The sequence below is a fragment of the Cavia porcellus genome, unplaced genomic scaffold (assembly GCF_034190915.1).
Source record: "Cavia porcellus strain 051 isolate PalLab524CR breed Dunkin Hartley unplaced genomic scaffold, mCavPor4.1 scaffold_6, whole genome shotgun sequence".
NCBI lineage: Eukaryota > Metazoa > Chordata > Mammalia > Rodentia > Caviidae > Cavia > Cavia porcellus.
Window position 1 is genome coordinate 90,872,125 of NW_026947489.1, and position 21,085 is coordinate 90,893,209.

General features: G+C 45.8%; 1 protein-coding gene across 3 annotated transcripts in view; it reads left to right on the plus strand.

Moving 5' to 3' along the window:
- Nucleotides 1-21,085, plus strand: part of Skap1 (src kinase associated phosphoprotein 1) — a 222,539-nt gene that overhangs the window by 7,935 nt on the left and 193,519 nt on the right. For all 3 annotated transcript variants that reach the window (XM_063251431.1, XM_063251430.1, XM_063251432.1), the window contains exon 2: nt 13,536-13,641. In XM_063251431.1, coding sequence (XP_063107501.1) covers nt 13,536-13,641 — 106 coding nt within the window. The remainder of the gene's footprint in view (nt 1-13,535; nt 13,642-21,085) is intronic.

Consider the following 21,085-nt stretch of genomic DNA (forward strand, 5'->3'; position numbering starts at 1 on the left):
CACTTGTAATCCCAATACTGGGAAGGCTGAGGCAGGAGGGTCTCCATGTGTTTCAGTTCAAAGCCAGCCTGAACTACATAGGGAGAACCTGTCTCCAAAAAGGAAGAGAAAAATCAGTCTGCTTGGCTGTTTGGCTTTTCACTAACACCCACACCCACAACAAAACAAGTTATTTTCCTAAAGGGCCACAGCTCTTTCCCTAACAGGAATTCCAGTGCCAGCTGGTCAGATGATATTTGTATACCTAATTTCCTAAGTAGAATAAACTTTTTTTTTTAATCGGTACCCGGGATCGAACTCACGACCGCCTGCTTGCAAGGCAGGTGCTTATGCTGCTGAGCTAAATCCCCAGCCCCGGTAGAATAAACTTTTAATAAATTACAGCATAGCCGAAGAAGAAGGTATGTTTCAAAAGTTTTACCATCTTCTGAGACTCCAAACACATGGCTGTAGGTAACGAAGATCTAATTTTCCCCCAGTTTTAAGCCATTACACCCACAGCAAGTTTATCATTTCTGCTCCATTTATTCACCTTATTTCCTGGGTGTTTCTGAGTTCGTTGGGTGCCTGTCCGCCGTGTCAGTGCCACGTGATAGGTTAGGGGTAGAACAGATGGCTTTGCGGCTTTGGAAGTTTGGAAGTTTGGGCTGTTTGATTTTATTGTCCCGATTTTACACGCGAGGCAGGGCAGCACGGGCTTGGTGACCGCGTGGTTTTAGCACTGGGCTAGCGGGTCCTTGGCAGGCCTCCGGTGCCATCGGCTCTCGCCGGGCACCTCCTCCTAACTGGCTGCCTCCTTAATGTTACTGGACCATGAGGAGAGTTTTTATTTGCAAACTAGAGTCTCTACTGGAACGTATCTCATGGTGACTCTTTAGAAATTCATATTTCAAATCAAATATGAGAAGTGTGCTGGAGGGCTTAGCTATAGAAAATATCCAACTGAATTTTATTTCAGTACTTTAATTTAAAAATTTTTTTTAAATTTTTGGGGTGCTGAGAATGAAACCCAGGACTTTGCAAACACTAGGCAAGTGCCCTGCTGTGAGCTCCATCTCCAGCCTCTAAGTGTATTTTAATAAACCTGCTTATAATTATCTTCCTTTTATAGTGATTTTTCCTTCCTGATAACTTTTGGTGTAAGCCTTTTTGGGGGAGGGCTGGGAGATTTGAGTCAGGGTCTCACTATGTGGTTCAGGCTGACCTTGAACTCACCTCATGACCCAGCCTGGCCCTGAACTCCTGGTGATCTTCCTGCCTCAGCCTCCCAAGTGCTAGGATTTGGCCATAGATGCAGATATTTCTCCAGAGTAAATCTTAAGGCTCTCAGATGAAGACCACAACAATGGGAATGCTGATTTGCAGGCTGGTTGTTCGCCCAAGGTGAAGCCGAGTTCTGCCTGTGTTTTGGTTTCTGGATTTTGCGTCCTCTGTGTTGTGAGTGTACAGGTATTTTTATATTTTCCGCTACAGGAGACAGCAGGACAATTAAAATATAAACATCACATGACGCTTGAATCCGGGCAGGAGCTCTCAGCTGGTGAAATCTAACCACAGCCAGGACCTGCGGGCAGGTTCTCTGCTGTGTATCGGCAGCTGCCTGCAACTTACAGCAAAGCTGGTGAGACGGTGCTGGTCGCACCTCGTGACCGGGGCCAAATCCGTGCCTAAGGAACGGCAGTGACCTGCAGGGTCAAAGACTTGGTGCAAGCTGTGAGACAAGTGGTAAGCTCTGTCTGAGCCGGTCACCATTCCCCACTTCCGTACTTCAGCTGTGGAAACGAGGCCCCTGTGAAGGAGGCTGGAAAGTGAAACACTGAATTTGTGTGTTTGCTTGTTTGTTTTGCAGTGCAAGGGACTGAAGCAGGCCCTCCCCTGAGCCTCATTCCCAGCCTGCCTTTCTTTCCTTCTTTCTTTCTTTTTTCTTTTTCTTTGAGACAGGGTCTGGCTATGCAGTGCAGGCTGGTCTTGAACTCACTATGTAGCCCACGCTGGCCTCAGACTTGCAGCAAGCCTCCTGCCTCGGCTTCCCAAGTGCTGGAATGGTAGGTGTGCGCCACCATGTAGGCTTCATATTGGCTATTTTTTGTACCAAGGATCGAACTCATGGCCTGGTGCTTGCCAGGCAGGCACTTAAGCCACTGAGCTAAATCCCCGGCTCAAATCTGAGTTTTTATAAGCAATGTTTTCATAGGAGAGCCAACTATATTTTTAGGCTAATTCCCAGGCCAGAACCCCCTCCCCATGTGTGTGCACACGTGTGTGTGTGTGTGTGTGTGTGTGTGTGTGTGTGTGTGCGTGCTGAGGATCAAACTCAGGGCTTTATGTGTGCTTTACAGGTGCTGTACTGCTGAGCTACATCCCAGGCTGGAGGTTGATTTAATTTGATTTTTTTGCTGCTGGGGATTGAAGCTGGGGCCTTGTGCATGCCAAGCCTCCACTCCCAGCTCTCATACCTGGGCTGGTTAGAAGCCTGCTTCTGAGTCTCCCTGGGGGCGGTGGCCCCAGATGTGACAGCAGGAGAGGGCCAGCCTGCCACCTTGGCTTCTGGAAACACCTTCATTTGGAAGCGTAGGCCTCAGCCCCTCAGCACACTCAGATGGAGACGTGGGACTGGGATGACGCTAGTGCAGGGCGGGGGTGGAGGAGGAGCTGCAGGGGGCCGGTTTGGGGTTCTGAGGATGAGGGAGACACCGTTTAGGGCAAAGACTGAGAGCAGGCTTGCAGGTGATAGGGGCTTGGTTATGCAGTAACGTGGTGGACCCTGACTGTAAGCCCCAGGTCCTCTGCGCACAAGGTGCTTTGATGTCCGGGGTGACCTAGTGACATTTTGGCAGTTAGTGGCGCTTTTCATGACACTGTTGCAGTTGCAGGGAGCCCATGGCACCCTGAGGCGATGGCACCATGTTTGTAGGAGAAGAGTTCTTAGCTGGGTGTGATGGTGCACACCTGGAATCCCAGAGCTCAGGAGGCTGAGGCAGGAGGGTCACTGTGAGTTCTAGGCCAGCCTGCACTACATGGGGGAGACTCTGTCTTTAAAAACAGAACAGAAGGAAGTAAAATACAATGTAGCAGTTCTTGTGGGTAACAGGAAACCCTCCAGGGCAGAATGGGGAGTGTGGGAGGCCACCTAAGAGGGGCCTTTCCCAAACCTTCTGTGCAGCGCTGGGCAGGCTGGGGGTTGTAATCACTGTGAGAAGCAGCATTTTCTAAATTGAAAAGCAAAATGCTGTATGGGTCTGTAATTTTCTTTCCTTAGTGTTTTTATCAAGCTTGGATATCCGGGTTGTGTTGGCTTCATAAAATAGCGGGAAAGTGTGTGTAAAACCAGAGGCCTCTCACACAGGCCTCCCTTGACTTTTTAATGTTTTCTTGGTTATTTGTTTCTTCAAGTAAACCCGCAGGGATATTTGCAGGGCAGATTTTTTACAAATCCCATGAAAGTGATATAAGAGGTTATTTTTGTCCCTGAGTAGAGGTCCCCTTGCCAAGGAGGGGCAGAAAGTGTTTACATTCACACATTACACTCCCCAACCCCTAAAGTGTTGGGGAAGGAACAAGCCTTTTAGAAAATTAATTTGAGCCGGGTGTGGTGGCTCAGGCCTGTGGGCCCAGCATTCTGGGAGGCTGAGGCAGGAGGACTACAAGTTCTAGCCCAGCTTGGGCCATGTATATTGACATATATGGATCATATGTAGTAATAAAGTACATGTTGTAATATGTCACATGCTATAGGATCTTCTTTTTTTGTTGTTGCAGCTTTTGGTTGTTTTTTTTTTGAGACAAAGTCTCGCTGTGTAGTTCAGGCTGGCCGTGAACTCATTATGTAGCCCGTGCTGGCTGTAGACCCTCCTGCCTCAGCCTCCCAGTGCTGAAATTGCAAGTGTGCACCCTCACACCCAGCGTCCACTGTCTCTGATTACTCACACTTTACGTTAGTGCAGTACTTTTTGATTCATGGATCCCTTCTGAAATGTTCACTAACATCCCCATCCACTTCATTTTCTTGCTTTTCTTTAACGTCCTTCTCCTGTCCTCGGATCCCGTCCAGGTGACCTCACTTGATCCCGTCTCCTTGAGCTTCTCTTGACTGTGCCTGTTTTCCACACTGGCCTTGTTTTGGGTGGCTGTGACCCATGCGAGGAGCATGGCCAAGTGCTTGGTAAATGCCCTTCAGTGAGGGCCAGTCTGGTATTTTTCTGTGGCTCAGACCAGGTGTGTGGGTTTTAGCAAGGGAGACAGCGGGCCCTTGGAAGGGTCAGCACGGGCAGCCCAGGAATCTCGCTCCTCACGGCAGATAAGAAGCTACATCAGTGATTTAAAATTCTGCACCAGAAATTGTTGCTGGTCTCTGATTTGTTAGCTAATGTAATTATTCATTTATGTCACTGTGGGCTTATTATGTACTTTGGTGCACTCCAATATGACTTTGTGTTCACATTGTTTCCGTTTGGCCATTGGAGTGAGGGTGTGTGTGTGAGTGTGTGTGTGTGTGATGCTTTCCCTGCTTGGTCCTATGATCTGCTGTAGTTTATGCAGCTTTGTTTCATTTTATTGAAGATTGGTATTAAAATCAAGATGTCAGGATTGGAGATAGCATGCATGAAAGATAGCACCTGCTTAGTGTGCACAGGGTCCTGTGTTCGATTCCTACCCCTGAATAAAAAAAAAAAAGGGAACCAAGATCTGGGTGCCCGGTGTACTTGTTTCTGGGATGTTTTTTCTTTTGGGGCTTCTCAGCTGACAGAGCAAACAAATTGTGAGCAAAGATGGATTATTCTCTCTGTACATGGTATTTATTTATTTATTTTGGTCTTTTTCCTTTTTATCAGTACCGGGGATTGAACTCACGACTGCCTGCTTGCAAGGCAGGTGCTTATGCCGCTGAGCTAAATCCCCAGCCCGGTTTTTATTTATTTATTTTTTATCTTTTTGAGACGGACTCTCTGTGCAGTTCGGGCTGGCTTTGCGCTCACTTTGTAGCTCAGGCTGGTTTTGAACTCACAACAATCCTTCTGCCTCAGCCTCCTGAGTGCTGGGATTACAGGCATGCACCACTATGCCCAGCTTCTGTGTTTCTTTTTTTAATTTTAAAGATATAAAATCCAATAAAACAAAACAGAACAAAGCAGCAAAATTGGTACAGAACTTCAAAGCAGGATACTAGGAAAACAGTAATAGTTACTGTACTGTATCTTGTTATCTTCACAATAGTTGCCCATTCAATCAGGTATAGCAAAATCAAACCAAACACAAAACTGAATAAAACCAATCAAAACAATATTGAATGAAGCAAAACAATCAGAACAAAGCAAAACAGTGAGATATTGGATTTCAAAGACAAGACAGAAGGAAATCCCCCGTATTTGCTATATTGCATACTGTCATCCTCCCTAGAGATGCTCAGACCTCTGGCCCCAGGCCTGCAAAGTCAATCAGCCAATACAAGCATCTAGTTGCTTTATGTACCTTAGTTGTTATCACTCAGCCTGGCCTCAGAACCAGCAGGTTGCTTGGGAGGGGGAGGGGTGGATTCTCAGACTGCTCCCCTAGGCTCACAAGAGGCCCTGACTTTCTCTTCCTGGAAGCCACGTGGCTTGCAGGGCTTACCAGACAGGCTGGCTGCTTGGCTTCTTGTGGGATCCTCCCCTTCTGTATGTGTTCTTGTACTGAACTCTCTGTGTCTGCACGAGCCTCTGTCTGCCCTCGTACCTATGTCTCCAACTCTAATTCATGCTCCTGGCTCCTTCTGGCCCTTCTTGATCTGCCTGCTTCTTGATCTCTCCTTTCCACCCAGCTATGAGAAATCCAGCCCCTACCTCTCTTGGGCACTTAGCTGTCTGACTAGAATAATCCCGTGCAGTGGTATAAGAGCTAACTATCCCGCCATGCACTGCAGCCAGCAGCTGTGTGGACAGAGTCCAGTGTTTACATGCTGTCCCCTTTGCCTGCACTTGAGACTATGTGTCTGGAGTTACTTAGCTCCGAGCCTTTTCTCCAACTCCTGGAAGTGATTTCTCCCCTCTGTGATTGAGTTAGGTTACATTGTTGCAATCTGTGTCTTGCTTCAGCTGTTAAATTACATTGTTGCAATGTAGGTCTTTCTTGATCTCATTTGGTTACATTGTTGCAATCTCTCCCAGGCATGGCTCTGACTCACCAGCAGCTGAGAAGCATTGGCCAGATTGTTGAGAATACTCCTCTGCACCTCCCTAAACCTCAAAGGTCATTTAAAAACATTTTCAGGCTTTAAGGACTCTGGCCTCCTGTTGTGGAGTTAGGCAGGCTTTGAGCTCTTTTCCACTGTAGTACACTTTCACTTCCCTACAAAGCGGCTTACGGTTTAATGTCCTGATGCGTCTTTGCTTTTTAGGACTGATCACTATGCCACGGCAGGGATGTGTCACAGTTTCTTTACCCAAATTGAGGGGCATCTTGCTTGCTTCCCATCTCTGACAATTAGGAATAAAGTTGCCATAAAATTCACTTATGGTTTTTTGTGTGAGCATAAGTTTTTAGCAAGATTGGGTAAATACTTAGGAGTGTGACTGCTGGATGTTGTGGTAAAACTCTGGTTAGTTTTGTAAGAAACTGGTGAGCTGTTTTCAGAGTAGCCGTCATGTCCGGCAGCAAAGAGGGAAGGTTAGTTTGCCCTGCACAGTCGCCCTGGCCCGGAGAGTTATTGGCTTTTTGGAATTTAACCAGTGGTAGGTGTGTCATGGTAATTCACTATTGTTTTAATTTGCTATTCCCTAATCAGATGATGCTGAACATTTTTGCAGCTGCTTATTTGTGTTTCTGTTCAGGTTTTGGCTCACTTTTTAATTAGGTTGTGTTTGGTTGGTTGTTTCTTTTTGAGACAGGGGTCTCACTGTGTAGTCTAGGCTGGCCTTGAACTCACCATGTAGCCCATATTAACCTGGAATTTATGGTGATCCTCTTGCCTCAGCCTCCCAAATTTTGGGGCAACAGGCCTGCACCTCCACACCTAGTTTAAGGTTGTTTTATTTTTCTTTTTCTGTGGGGGAGACAGGGAGACAGGGTGTCACTATGCAGTTCAGGCTGGCCTTGACCTCATGTTGTAGTTCAGACTGGCAGCAATCTTCCTGCCTCAGCCTCCCCAGTGCTGGGATTATAGGCATGCATCACAGCGCTCAGCCCAGGTAAAGTTTAATTTGTTCTTCTAGTTTTTTAAGATGCAAATTTAGATAATCGGTTTTTAAAATGTGACTTGGTAAGGCTATCTTTTTAAAAAAAACATTTAAGATTTTTTTATTAGTACATGCTTGCAGTACATAATAATTACTTTCATCATAGAGGAGTTGGCACAAGATACATCTTGATTCTTTTTATTTCCCTCAGACTGTGATTTTTTTTGTACCAGGACTCAAACTCACAACCTCACCCTTGCCAGGCAGGTGCTGTGCCACTGAGCTAAATCCCTGGCCTCTAGACCGTGAATTTTTAAACTTAAGCATTTATACCTCCACATTCTGCTAAGACATGGATTTAGCTGCACCCTGAAACTTTTTTTGTAATGCCAGAGATCAGACTGTGATCAGGCTTAAACCACAAAATTTGTGGTTTACATTTTAGTTGTTCAGCTTGAAACAGTGTATTTAGAGAAGAGTATTTCTTCCTTGTCCTATGATATTTCAGATTGAAAAGGCTTTTTTAAGCTTTCTCATTCTTACCAACTTCTACTTGAATTCCTTTGGGATCAGAAGGCACGAATTCCACAGATTCCAGAAGGTCCTCTGGCTTTACCGTCTATTAACATACATTTTATGGCCTAGAACGGGGCAGCCTGTATTGGTGAACATTCTCAGTGCATTCGAACGAAACAGTTGCATTCTGTAGTTAGTGGATGTAGGCTTCTCGGAATGTCAGCCAGGCCAAAGCGCACAGTGGTTGACAGTGTTTCTGGGGTCACGGAGATCATTTCTGAGCTGTTCTATTGGTGTCTGATAGAAAGTCAGAAACATCTCCTGCTATGATCGGGGGTGTATCTTCGGCTTGCTTTAGTTCTGTTGGGTTTGGTTCAATTGATTGATTTCTTTTTGCAGTGCAGGGGATCAAACCCGGGCCTGGAGCGTGCGGACCACACTGTCCCGCTGAGCTATGCCTCCTGGCTTGCTCTGTTGTCACAGATCCCGAGCGTTTCTAATTCTTCTGTCTCTGGATGCCTGGGCCCTGCCTTCCTCGTGTGTGATACGGCTCCATCTCATGTCTCAGGGCCTGACACCGACACGGCCGTCCTCTTCCTGTGCTAACGGTCTGCACACTGACGTTTCCGTTCTTTCCTTTTCAATCTATCTATGTCTTTGTATTTAAAGTGCATCTCCTACAGGCTGTGGAGAATTGAACTTGAGTTTAGATTCAAACATTTTTTGCTTTTAACTGGGTTGCTTAGTTCACTGACATCTAATGTAACTTGGGGATGGGCTTCGGGTCCGAGACAGAGACAGAGAGAGAGAGTAAACTGCAAACATGTTTCTAAATCTTTAAACTCTCTATCATTCCTTTTCATTTTGTCTAATTTTTGTGTTTTTTTGCTTTTTCTCCTCGTTGCCCCTCACCCGGAAAATCCCCAGCCCTTCCCCACCTTCCCCTCCTTCCCCCTAGTGTTAAGGTTTAGTGGTTTCAAAACATGCAGGCTGCACAGGGCCCCTCAGGAGCGCGTGCTTAGGTGAGGTGGCTGCAGGGAGCAGAGGAGCCCGGGCTGCTTCAGTGCGCAGCAGGGTGGCCGTGCACCAGACCCCAGAGGCCTTGGGAGGAAGCTGCGGTTCTCAGTCACCAGCTTCTGCTTCCGGCTTGATTGTTTCCTTCCTTCTGTTTCCCAGAGACTTAGTTCACCGATGTTTTTTCTGATTTCTTGAGTCTGGTGCTCATTGCTTGGCTTTACTTTCTCTCTTTCTTTTTTTCTTTCTTTCTTCTTTTTGAGGCAGGGTCTCCCTATGCAGTTCAGGCTGGCCTTGAGCTCACTGTGTAGCCCAGGCTGGTCTCGAACTCGCAATAATCCTCCTGCCTCAGCCTCCCGAGTGCTGGGATTACAGGCGTGAGCCTGTACACACCTAGGTATTTGTCACCTTACAGCGATGGTGGCATTTTCTAAAGTTTTACACAGGTCGTTTCCTCCTTTGTGGTAACTATAATTTTTGCACTTCGCTTTGACTGAGGGTGTAAGTAGGAGTTTATATTTTCAGTGCCTAAGTGTGGAAGGATTTATCTAGCCTTTAATAAGTTCTGGTTTTGTTTCATTGTGGTTACAAAACAAGATCTAATTTGGAGTTTTTAAGAAACTACTGATGTTTTGCTGTAATGTCACACTTAATAAATTTTGCATTGCAGTTTCTACAGTATTTTGTTTATGGCCACAAGGGCTAATTCCCCAGTACCATCTTTCTGTCTTTCTAATTAATTATGTTTGATTCTCTTAATCTGTGTTGTCCCGTGTAGGTCCCCACTTGTAGCATTTGACTTGAATCAAGATGTTTTATAAATTTAAAACACCAAAATAGAAGACAGATAAATAGGAAATAGGGATCAGTTCAAATCCTTTCCCAAATTATATATTTTGTTGTTTTAAAAATATTTCAATATATATTAATTTCTTTTGTTTATATTATTCGTTTAGTTCCCTGAAAATAGAGTTTGTGTTACTCTTCTGTTTTTTGTTTTCTGGTTTATGTCTTGTACTGAGTAGCTACTTTGAAAATAATGATACACAGTATAACTATTGCTGTTCACTTATTTGGTTATGAAAATTTGTGCATACAGGATTTTAAAGACAATACCAAAGAGCAAAATATCTCAATAGGTTTTTTCCATATTGAAATAATATTTTGGATCTATCCGATGAAATAGAGAAATATCATTAAAATTAATCTCATGTATCTTTTATTACTTCTAATTTTTTTTGTATTTTGAATGGGAATTGAAAATTTATACATGTATCTTGTATTTCCATGGACAGCATATATCAGATGTGATAGTAGTTATCTTTGTCCACTTGATCTGAAAAGCCAGTAGTGGCATTTGAATATTTTTAAGAGCAGAATATACTTACTGAGAGAAAGAAAGTTTCTGTCTAAGGGAGACAGAAGGCGTCCTGCCTGGGTTGCCGAGGACCCTGCCTTTTCCAGAGATTTTTATGCAGCAAAACCATGAGGTGAGGTGGGTCTAAGGTGGGGAAAAATGGGAACTCACAAGGTGGGCATGAGATGGGACAGAGCTATGGTCAACCAATAAGCTTATGAGTATACTTGCTCAGGAAAAATTGATTAAATTGAGATCCAATGTGGAGCTGAGTCATGTAGCAAGCAGGTGTGAATACAGAACTGGGCTTTTGTCTTAGGGGGCTGGGTTAGTGACTCTTTCTGGCTTCCTTAAGGAGATCCATAGCTACTTAGAATATCAGCCCCTGGTGTTTATCCTTAGGAAGTATGTGGGTGCATTTGTTCAGTCTTGAGATCTTGGCCTGCAGGAGGGTGTCTTCCCCATAGTTACAAAGTATCTGCACTGGCTCCTTCAAGGGTCCAGCTCTGTCTGGCTACCTGTAATATTTCTATTTAATTTAACTGCCTGTAACATTCCCCCCTCTTTGAAGAAGTACCCTGAACTTCAGTGAGGGAGAAATGGGTGATGCCCAATCTGGCTTATTCAGGCTAAGGGGGTCATAGTTGTTGACCGACAGTCTGAGATCTCTACAGTGGGTCTATCTAAAGGCCCTCAATAGATACCAGGCATATTCTCTCCCTCTCTCTCTCTCTATCCCTCTCTCTCCTTCCTTCTTCCCTTTTCTTTTGACTCTAGGCATTTCTATCTTGGGCAGGCGCACGGCTTTAAGTTTGAAGGAGACAAAGCAAAAAACACAGTTAAGTATATAGGGGCCAAATAATAGAATCAACAGGATAATTATGAGTACAGTTAACAAGGATTTCTATCAAGAGGAGCTAGGGATGGCTTCCCATACGGGGGACAAGGATATGGTCCAGGGAATTTTAAGAGTCTGATGTGTCATTGATTTGTTGTCTAATACCTTGAATGGCTGTTGAGATATTAGCAGAAGGTTCGGGAATGTGTACATAACATTCAGATTTTGTAGTTGTACAAGTGAGCCTCTATGCTGCTGCTAGAACATCTAATGTGATTTTTTTTTTACTAATTTCTGCTTATATGTCTTACAGTTTTCAGTGTGTACTAAAAATTTGGTTACTATGAAATTATTGCTACTGTGATGTTAGCACACAGGTTATGTCTACTGAACTTTATACTTGGTATCACAAGGTGATTCTCTGTGGCTGTTTCCAATTGTTCCTCGAATTCTACTTTCTTTGTTTTGAGACGGCCCTCAAACTCATGGTAATCCTCCTGCCTCAGCTTCCAGAGTGCTCGGATTACAGGTGCAGACCTCCACGTGCCACCTGAGCTCTACTTTCATATAAATCATTGTCACTGTTGCTTTTAAAGGAATTAACCTATGACACTTACACATTTAATTTTGGTTTCATTTTGTAGCATTTAGATAGCCATGAAACCCTCTTTATTTTCAAAATCATATGAAAATCTTTGCTCTTGATATAAATGTTTGACTTTACAATATTATCATCAGCAATGTCATCTTATTAGTTCCATATTGATGTTGTGTGTCTTTTGTCTATTTTTAAAAAACCAGTTTAAAGCCTTCAGTTCTGGTTGGACTAATGTTCAAGTTTCGCAAACCGCAGTTCAGCCTAGTCGTTCATCGCCACCGACTTCCCGCGTGTGGCCAGTGGGTGTGAGACCGTGGATCCTCACCCTGACGTGCATTCTCTGAAGTTAGTTAGTACTTGGTTATTTTCATGGGTCTCTTTGTATCTTCTTTGGAGAAATGTCCTTTGGTCCTTTGTAAATTGGGTTATCAGCTTACTGTAGACCCATGAGAATTCTCCCTGTTTCTACCTGCAAATCTCTCCTCCCCTGTGTGATGCATGGGTTCTGTTCTCTGGGCTCTTTCCACTTTCATGGCATCCTTTGACGCCCTTCCGTCTTCATTTTGATGGTGTCTGTCCAATTTATGTATGTTTTCTGATGGAATTTTAGGATCAGCTTGTGAATTTCTGCAGAAAAGCCAGCTGAGGTTTTTATAGGGATCACACTGAATGTTGACATCAGTTTGGGAAGTAGAGCCATTTTTAACAGCAGCAAACCATCCAGTCCATTTGCCAGGTCTTCCTGAATTTTTTTCCTCTTTTCTTTTCTTTTTCTCTTTGAGACAGGATCTCACTATGCAGTTCAGGCTGGCCTTGAGTTCACTGTGTATCCTGGGGTGGCTTTGAATTTGCATCAACCCTCCTGCCTCAGCCTCCCTAGTGCTGGGATGACAGGTGTGTGCCACCTCACCCAGCGATGGGTACATTTTTGGAGGCAAAAGTTTTAAGCGTATTATTTATATCATTCTTTGGAATGAAAGCATATGTAGCTATTTTTGGCAACTCTAATCATTACTAATGTACTGAATCTTTGAAAATGTGCATACCCCCAGCTTTTTTTCCTAAGGAACGTGACTGGTTCTGAGTGACACATTTCCGTCAGGCCCATTTTGTGACATCTGTTCCTGTTTGTGGCTGTCTCCTTCTCCAGAACACAATTTTCTTTCCTCTCTGTGGCGTTGTCATCTTTACTGATGGTGCCTCTGTTGACTAATGTCCCCTTGAATGCCTGCTTCAGGATTTCATGGCTCAGCTCTGTTCTTTGCTTCAGCTGTAAATAAGGTTTTTCTCCTCTAGCTTCTACTGGCTGTGACTTCTATGACTTATTTATAATGCTTATATTATTATTATGAAATTAACAGCCCACCCTCTGCCACTCGTGATTGTCACTATGTAGATGTATCTTTAAAATGACTTAGAAAAGTTATGTCTTGCTGTTGATATGTGCACTGGCTTTCTAAATTCATTTTAAGGTCTCCAATTATTAGAGCATGCCACTTGTAGACCTGTGTAATATTTTAGTTATTGTGTAACATACACATAATATAAAATTTTCCATCTTAACTATTATTAAGTATACAATTATTATTATTAAGTATACAATTCAGCCGGGCATGGTGGCGCACACCTGTGATCCCAGTTATTTGGGAGGCTGAGGCAGGAGGACTGCAAGTTCAAGGCCAGTCTGGGCCACTTAATGAGACCCATCTCAAAGCAAACTTTAAAAAGGGCTGGGGGGAGGGAGGCTCAGTGGTGTCGTGCTTACCTAAGCGCACAAGGCTGGGCTACAAAGAAAAAGAGTACAGTTCCAGGGGGTCAAATTCATTCGAAATAAGTGTTAATTCCTTAATCCTGCAAGTTTTCCTGTTCCCTTTTTATGCCTTCTTCTCTGATGACTGCCTATCTATCTATCTATCTTTTTGGGACAGTTTCTTACTATGCAGTTCAGGCTGGCCTCTAAGGCACAGTGATCCTCCTGCCTCAGCCTCCAGAGTGCTGAGATGACAGGAGTGAGCCATCACATCGGCCCTGACGACTGCCCTGTCTTCCCTCTTCCTTTAGATGCTGAAGATTTCCTGGCAGAAGGATTGCGGAATGAGGACCTGAGCGCTGAGGCCTGGGACCACAGGGCCCACATCCTCCGGGGCTTCCAGCAGATCCGAACCAGGTTGGTACACAGTGTTTGCTCAGTAAGCACTGAGACAATCTGCAATCAGTCAAATCGACTTCAATGGTTCATTTCAGATAAAATACACCTGTTGTATTCCTGCCTTACATGCAGTGGGATCTTGATATTTAGTAAGTGCAGTTGACCACAGTAAAAATATTTGATAAATTATGTACTTTAAGATTAGTGCTCTGGCAAGCGCAGGGTTGTGAGTTTGATCCCTGGTGGAAGAAGAAATGAGCGTTCTGCTTTTAGCTTTGGGATTCTGCTTCAGCTCTCACTGAGCACTTTTGTATTCAACAAAATAAACAACCCTAGTTAATCCACAGGGCACTGTTACCTTCAGGGCGGTCACTCCGAGACATCCGAGGTCTCTTACAGGTTCAGCACAGGACTTCGAGAAGCCAGAGGCACAGAGGCAAGTCAGGCTTCCAGTGCTGATCTGACTGTCACGTCTCCTTGTTCGACAGACAGCTCAAAGCGGACTTTTCCACTTGATTATTCGACCAGATTGGAATAGTTTAGCCCCAGGGCGAGCCAAGATATCAAGCAGTTTCCCAGGCTCACCATGGTGTAATTTGTACCTTAGGGAACTCAAGGTTTTACAGGCAACGCCCCACTGGGGGACAGGAAATGCAAGCCGAAGCCTTTTGCTTGAAATGTGGCCACAGAACAAAAGCTGGGCCTGGGCTCTCGGGAGAGCTTAGCTGAGCTGAGTCCTCTTAGCAGCCACACAGTCCTGGCTAAGCTGGTTGAATTTGTGCAGCAGCCTGCGCTTAACCTCTGCTGGGAAGAGCTTGTTGAAACTCCGGAAACAGCCAGTTTCACTCTCAGAAGGGCGTAGCAGGAGCCTGCCTCCTGAGGAGGGTACAGACCCTCAGGGCTGGTAGGTCCCCCCCCCCCCCCCCCGGTCTTTTTGAGACAGGGTCTAGCTCTGCAGTTCAGGCTGGCTTTGGGTTCACTTTGTAGCTCAGGCTGGTCTCAAACTCACAAGGATCTTCCTGCCTCAGTCTCCCGAGTGCTGGGATTACAGACGTGAGCCACCACACCCGGCTCACAGGCTGGATTTTAATCCATCTTTGCTGCTGGCTAAATTGAGCATTACTTTTACCCGACGCTGAGGACCATGAGTATCACCAACCTGGCTCGTCCTGCAGTTAAAATCCCGGGAACACAGAGGAGGAGAGCTTTGTGCAGAAGCGGGGTGAGGACGGAGTACCTCCTGCTTGGTAGACAGGCAGACTTGGGACAGACTTCTGTGTAAAGCGAGTCCCTCCACAGATGGGTTTAGGCTCCACTGTGGCCTGGAGGCCTCCTCCGTACCCCGTAGGGATTTTGATCCGCGGGCCGGTTCACTGTGCACTGTGTGCAGGAGAAGAGAAGCCCCAAGGGTGGCGGTGGCTGCAGCGGAGCCCTCGGTGTGAATCTGTGACGAGCAGTGCCCAAAGAGCAAAGACAGGAGAGGAAATTCTTCTTTCCTAGCTCTGTATCAGCACGGGGGAAAAAACTAAATTTCAGCCTTCAGGGGTGACAGAAGGTAAACTGGTGGCCACGCATCACTGTGGGTCTTACTTGCTAATTCTGTTTCGACATGTTACACACACACACACACACACACACACACACACACACACACGCTGCGTCTCTCAGGCAGGACAGGGGGCCCTTGGTCCCCAAGCGCGTTCTCCGAGGTTTGTGGGGACACCCCGGAAGCCATCAGCGGGGCTTCCGTCCCTGGAGGTGTTACAGGAAGGGTGACACTTTATTTAGAGTTTTGGAATTATCGGAATGCTGAAGAAATGAGGGGCCAGAAATGAGATTCCCACCAAGGAAGCGGTGGGGAGACTGTTTGCCGAGCTGCTGGGAAGTGCCTGGCACCCCTCCGCCCCCAGTGTTTCCCGCCCCCAGTGTCACCCTGGTTTTCCTGAATGCTTTTGTCCATCGTGTCCCCTCTGCGGAGGTTGGCAGCATGGTGCGTTTCTGTCCGTGGACCCCATGGAAACGCTGAACTCTTGGGAAACCCTGGCCACACTGGTGGTGGTGTATGGCAGTTTGCGTGTCCCCCAAAAAGTGGGTACAAAAAATGTGGAACTCATCACACCAGAGAATTAGTTGTCTTGGGTTGAGAAACGTGGAGATAATTTTTGAAAGTCATTTTAGGAGTTTTATCTTTAGTCTTATCAAGGAGACATGATTTTAGGGATTTGGTAAATGTTAGATGGTAAGAAGCTGTCTAAAATTACTTTGGCCGGGCTAGTGGCTCACACCTGTGATCCCAGTGCTCGGGAGGCTGAGGCAGGAGGATCGTTGCAAGTTCGAGACCAGCCTGGGCTACAAAGTGAGCTCAAGGCCAGCCTGAACTGCATGGTGAGACTCCATCTCAAAAAGACAAAAAAATGTTACCAAGGAAGGCTAATGTTTCTTATAGAAGACAACACAGAGAAGCACGTCAGTGGACTTAAGTCCACAGAAACGAAGCCCTGCATGGCCCTGGCGCCCCTGGATCTTGCACCATGATTTGCATCCCAGATCCCCACAGAACCGTCCTCCTGGACACCAGCGCTGTCACAGTCTAGTCCAGGGAAGCTCGGGTGAGAGCGGCCACAGACTGCTCTGCTGTTCCCGCGGTCACTACCAGCTTAGCCCCAGGGATGGGACCCTGGAGTGACCCACATGCATTTGTGCTGTGTTTGGTCTGGCAGGAGCTACGGGCCGGCGCCCACACATAAACAGGGATGGGGAACCCAGCGGTTTTGATGCAGGGATGGGGTCCCTTTCCGTGGCCCTAGATGGAACAGCTGGTCACTTGCGCCCACTGTTGGAGATGAGAAGCCAGCGCCGGTGGGAAGCAGGTCCCCTCTGTGAAACTTCACCGCGCTAAAAGAAGGCCAGAAATAGGAGGACATTTATAGGATATTGAAGTGGAAAAAACGTAATAATAATTAGCTGTAGCAGGTCATGGCCCAGAACCCACCAGACCCGAGGTGGTTATAGGACAGATAGAACGTATCTGAGCATTCCTCTCAGGGGTGGTTTGTGTGTGGCTGCCCATGTGTAGGGCATCTGAGCACAAGGCTGGAAAAATAATTCTGCCTTCCTTGGGGAATTTTAGGTTTTCTTCTTTACTTAACACGGATTTTATTTTACATGTAAAGTTAGCTAAAGAATATATCGCTCTGGTATCTGTATTATAGGGAAAGAGACAAGGAGTTAGTCTGGTACAGGTCTTGGGAACAAGGATTTTAAACTAGCATCCTGGAGAAAATGGTGACATGTCCTGCACTCCTAGCACTCAGGAGGCCGAGGCAGGAGGGTCACTGCAAGTTTGAGGTCAGCCTGGGCTACACAGTGATTTCACCTGAACTGCCAGCCTGAACTGCATAGATGGACCCTGTCTCATAAAATCAAAGCAAACAAATGAAAAAGCACAAGAAAACCAAAGCTAGTGTATTGCAAATATTATCACCATTAATTATATGGCTCTGCTTTTCCTAAGTAGTAGATACTGAGCTTAAGAGTCCCCCAGATAAAACACACTCAAGTAATGTGTCCAGCCAGAACACTAAGGCTCAGTGTGCTCTCGGTACATGTGTGTTACTCCCCAGCTTTGCTCCTAACATATTTCTCTTCTTTAATTTGCCACTTAGGACGGGGCTTTAGTGCAATGAAGGGGAAAAGGGAGTTGGAGAGCGCGGCGCCATCCATCTAAGTTCAAATGGCTCCGGAAAGCTCACAAGTCGTAACAGTAACTTGACCACATTTTGAAGGTTAATAATTCATTTCTTAGCCAGGCGAGGTAGTGCATGTTTGCAATCCCAGCTCTCAGGAGGATGAGGCAGGAGGATCACTGCAAGTCTGAGACCAGCCCGGGCTACAAAGTGAGCTCAGGCCAGCCTGAACTGCATAGTCAAAAAGACAAACAAAAATTCATTTCTTTTTTTTTTAGCAAGGCTGTCTCTTGATTGATTAGTTATATATATGCCACATTTCTTTGCTAGTTTTCTGTGGTTAAATATTTTTTTGTACATCTGCCTCTGACTGGAGGATTGTTCAATGATCTTTTTCTTTTCTTTTTTTCTTTATTGAGACCAGGTCTTGGTGTTATTTCAGGCTGGCCTTGAACTTACTATGTAGCACACTCTAGCCTCAAACTCACTGTGACTCTCCTGCCTCAGCCTCCTGTGTTGGTTTTATTAATTACCATGGGTTCCTTGGCCTAACTTTTAAGCCTGCAAAGGAAGATTATGGATTCTTTTTTTTTTTTTTTTTTCCTTTGAGACAGGGTTTTGCTTTGCAGTTCAGATTGGTCTTGAGCTCACTTCATAGCCCAGGCCAATATTGAATTTGCAGTAATCCTCCTGCTTCAGCCTCCCAAGTGCCGGGATTATAGGTGCCACCACCTTGCCCAGCCTGATTATGGATTCTTTTGTGACACTTCTTTGTCTTTTTGAAGCAGCCTTAAGATGTGTAACTCTCTTTTTAATTTGATGATGATGATTTTGTTTACTCTTTCACCTGTAAGAGCACTTGAATTGCAGGGCTTAACTGATTCTTCTTTCTTTCTTCCTTTTACTCTGCACTGTTGTGGTAGCATAATGGGAGGAACTCCTCCCTTGGGTGTCTCATAAAATAAATACTGTTTATGGGGCTGGGGATTTAGCTCAGCGGCATAAGCGCCTGCCTTGGAAGCAGGCAGTCGTGAGTTTGATCCCTGGTACCGATAAAAACGAAAAAGACCAAAAAAAAAAAAAAAAAAAACTGTTTATAGGTATTCGGAGCCATAGTAATAATTTCATGCTAAGTAACAGGTGAAATCTTTAAAAAGCTTGAAGAAATTTGTTTCTTTTAAAATTTTTGACTGAAAAACTGACAATTTTTTCTTATATAATACCTTTTCTGTATAATAAAAAACTAGCAAAGTCTTTGGTGGAGAGAATAAATGCCCAACAGTAAAACTGTGGTTATGATATTTTGATTTTATAGCTTTAAGATTTTAAATAGACGTTTAGGAAAATTCCTTTTAAGAGTACCTTTAAATCACTTGCAAAAAGGAGGTGATATATAATCCCTCCCTTAAGGAGCTCCTTAAACACAGTCTATGGAGAGTGTAGAAGAATTTTGAAGCGTAATGTAGGTGACTGAGCTTGTATTCTTGGGGAGGAACTAACTCTTTAAGATTTACTTATTTATTGATTTGTGAGGCAGGATCTGGCTGGGTGGTCCAGTTGGACTTGAACTCACCGTGCAGCTCAGGCTGGCTCTGAGGAAGATCCTCCTGCCTCAGCCTCCTGAGTTCTGGGATCACAGGCATAACCACCATGTCGGGTTAGAATATCTTTAATATCTTTAGCCAGATGGTTGGATCGCAGAGTTTGCTTTGCCCTGACAGGACTCACCCCTCACCCTCACCGGATGCGTTTTGGTCGCAGACTCCTCAGTGTCTCTTTCTGTTCCCGTGGCTTTTCCGCTGTCTGCTCGTGGAAGCTGCACAAGTTCACTGTGTGAAGCTGCTGGCCCCTCTGAGCCCAGCTGCCCTGTCCTCTGTCTGGAGGAGGCTGGTGGCCAGCGCCGCCTGGTCCTTCTGTCCTTGGGTTTCCGGGAACCCTGCGAGCGGGGCTTGCTGGGTCTCGGCTTCTCCCTAAGGCACAGGCTCCCCTGGCTGTAGATCCACCCCTGTGGCTGGCTATCCTACAGTGAAGCCACAGAGAGCTCAGGGGCGCAGCTGAGCCGGGGAAATCGGTCCCCAGCATCTGCCCAGCCCTGCGGATCCATCTTCAGCCCGGCCTGGAAGGTGCAGACGAGCTGCCCGAGTTTTGGCTTTGGATTTACCCAGGTGTCGCCACCAGCCTGCCGACGGGGCAGTGTTGCAGGCCAGCTGCTGACCTGTGCTGGAAGGCTCAGCCCGTGGCCCCAGGCCTGATGTTTCTTTGTGCTCCTTTCCAGACTCAGCAGGGCTGCACAGTGGCTTTGATTCTCTGGGCTCCAAAGGGTGCCCTCCCGGGGATCTGAAAGGGAAACAAAGTCAGTGAAGGGTGACAGACCAGGCTGGAAGGAAGCAGTGGCCGTCTCTGGTGGCTGTGACTGTAGCTGGACGTAGAGGTCCCTCTGCAAGGCCAAGGACACTCGGGTTGGAGCCCAGCGCTGGAGCTGGCCGGGGTGGTGCACGCCCATAATCTCAGCACTCAAGAAGCTGATGCAGGAGGATCGCCACCACAAGGACCACCACAAAGAGGCCAGTATGACTGCATAGAGACAGCCTCCACCCACCAAAAAAAAAAAAGTCCCCATTTAGAGCGTCCCAATCTTAAATAATCTACCCACAAATAGTTCTGTGGGAACGTGTGGCTAAGGGATGATGCGGGACAATTAAATGTAAATACTTAAATGCAAAGTCCCTCTGGTGTCTGTGAACTGCTGCAGTTCCTTGTTTTGCAGAAAGTCACACTATGGTAGTGCAGGCTGGTCTCAAACTCGTGGTGATCCTCCTGCCTCAGCCTCCTGAGTGCTGGGATTACAGGCATGTGCACCACTCTGCCCAGCTGACGTTCTCATTATAAACTGCAGAAAGCTCACATAATTTCCAGTTTGCTATTTCTCTAGGTTGTATTAATGGCTTTTGTTTGTGAATTCTCCCGTAACCACAAAGTGCATTTCTGCTTTTGCAAATCGAGACCTACCACATCTGCCAGCTGCCTTTTTTCTTCTGTTAGTGAGAGAACTGACATAGAAGACATTTCCACCCAGAGGAAAGGGTGAGGAAAATGCGGTGATGCACACAGTGGAGTACTGCTCTGCCATAAAGAAGGGTCCGCTTGAATCATTTGTAGGAAAATGGGTTCACTTTGAGGCCACAGTGTTAAGTGAAATAAATCAGAGGGACAAGCTTCAGTATCACTTGGTTTTTCTTCTATGAGGAACCTGAAGTATAAAGCACAAAGATAAATAAAGAGCAAAATAAAAGATAACAGGAAGTAGGGAGCTGGGGAGGGACTGAGAGATGGAGTGAGGGAGAAAACTGGGACAGAAAAAGAGACCAAACGGAGGCTCCTCTGCGAGCCAGCCCACATCGGGAGTGCAAACACTGTTATCGCAAACAAGGAAGAAAAGAAGTACTCAGTGTAACAGGAGTCATGAAAGCTTAGGACTTAGAATTTGTAACCGGTTCCCTCCTTTACTTTATTTTTTAAGAAATGAAGTGATGGTTTTCAAGACAGCATGAGTTTGACAGCACTGTTTGCGAATATGGAAGTTAATAATGAATGCGGAAGTGTTCCAGGGTGGGTGTTCCGGGGCTCCCATTTCACTCCCCAAAATAAGGGGGCTCCATGGGGAAGACTGTAACAGGATCTAGAACCTGGGGTGGTTGTGGGGAGGTGTGGAGGTTCTTTCAGGTTCTGTGCGTGTTTCAAATTTTCACAATCAAATGTTGCAAAAAGCATGGGAT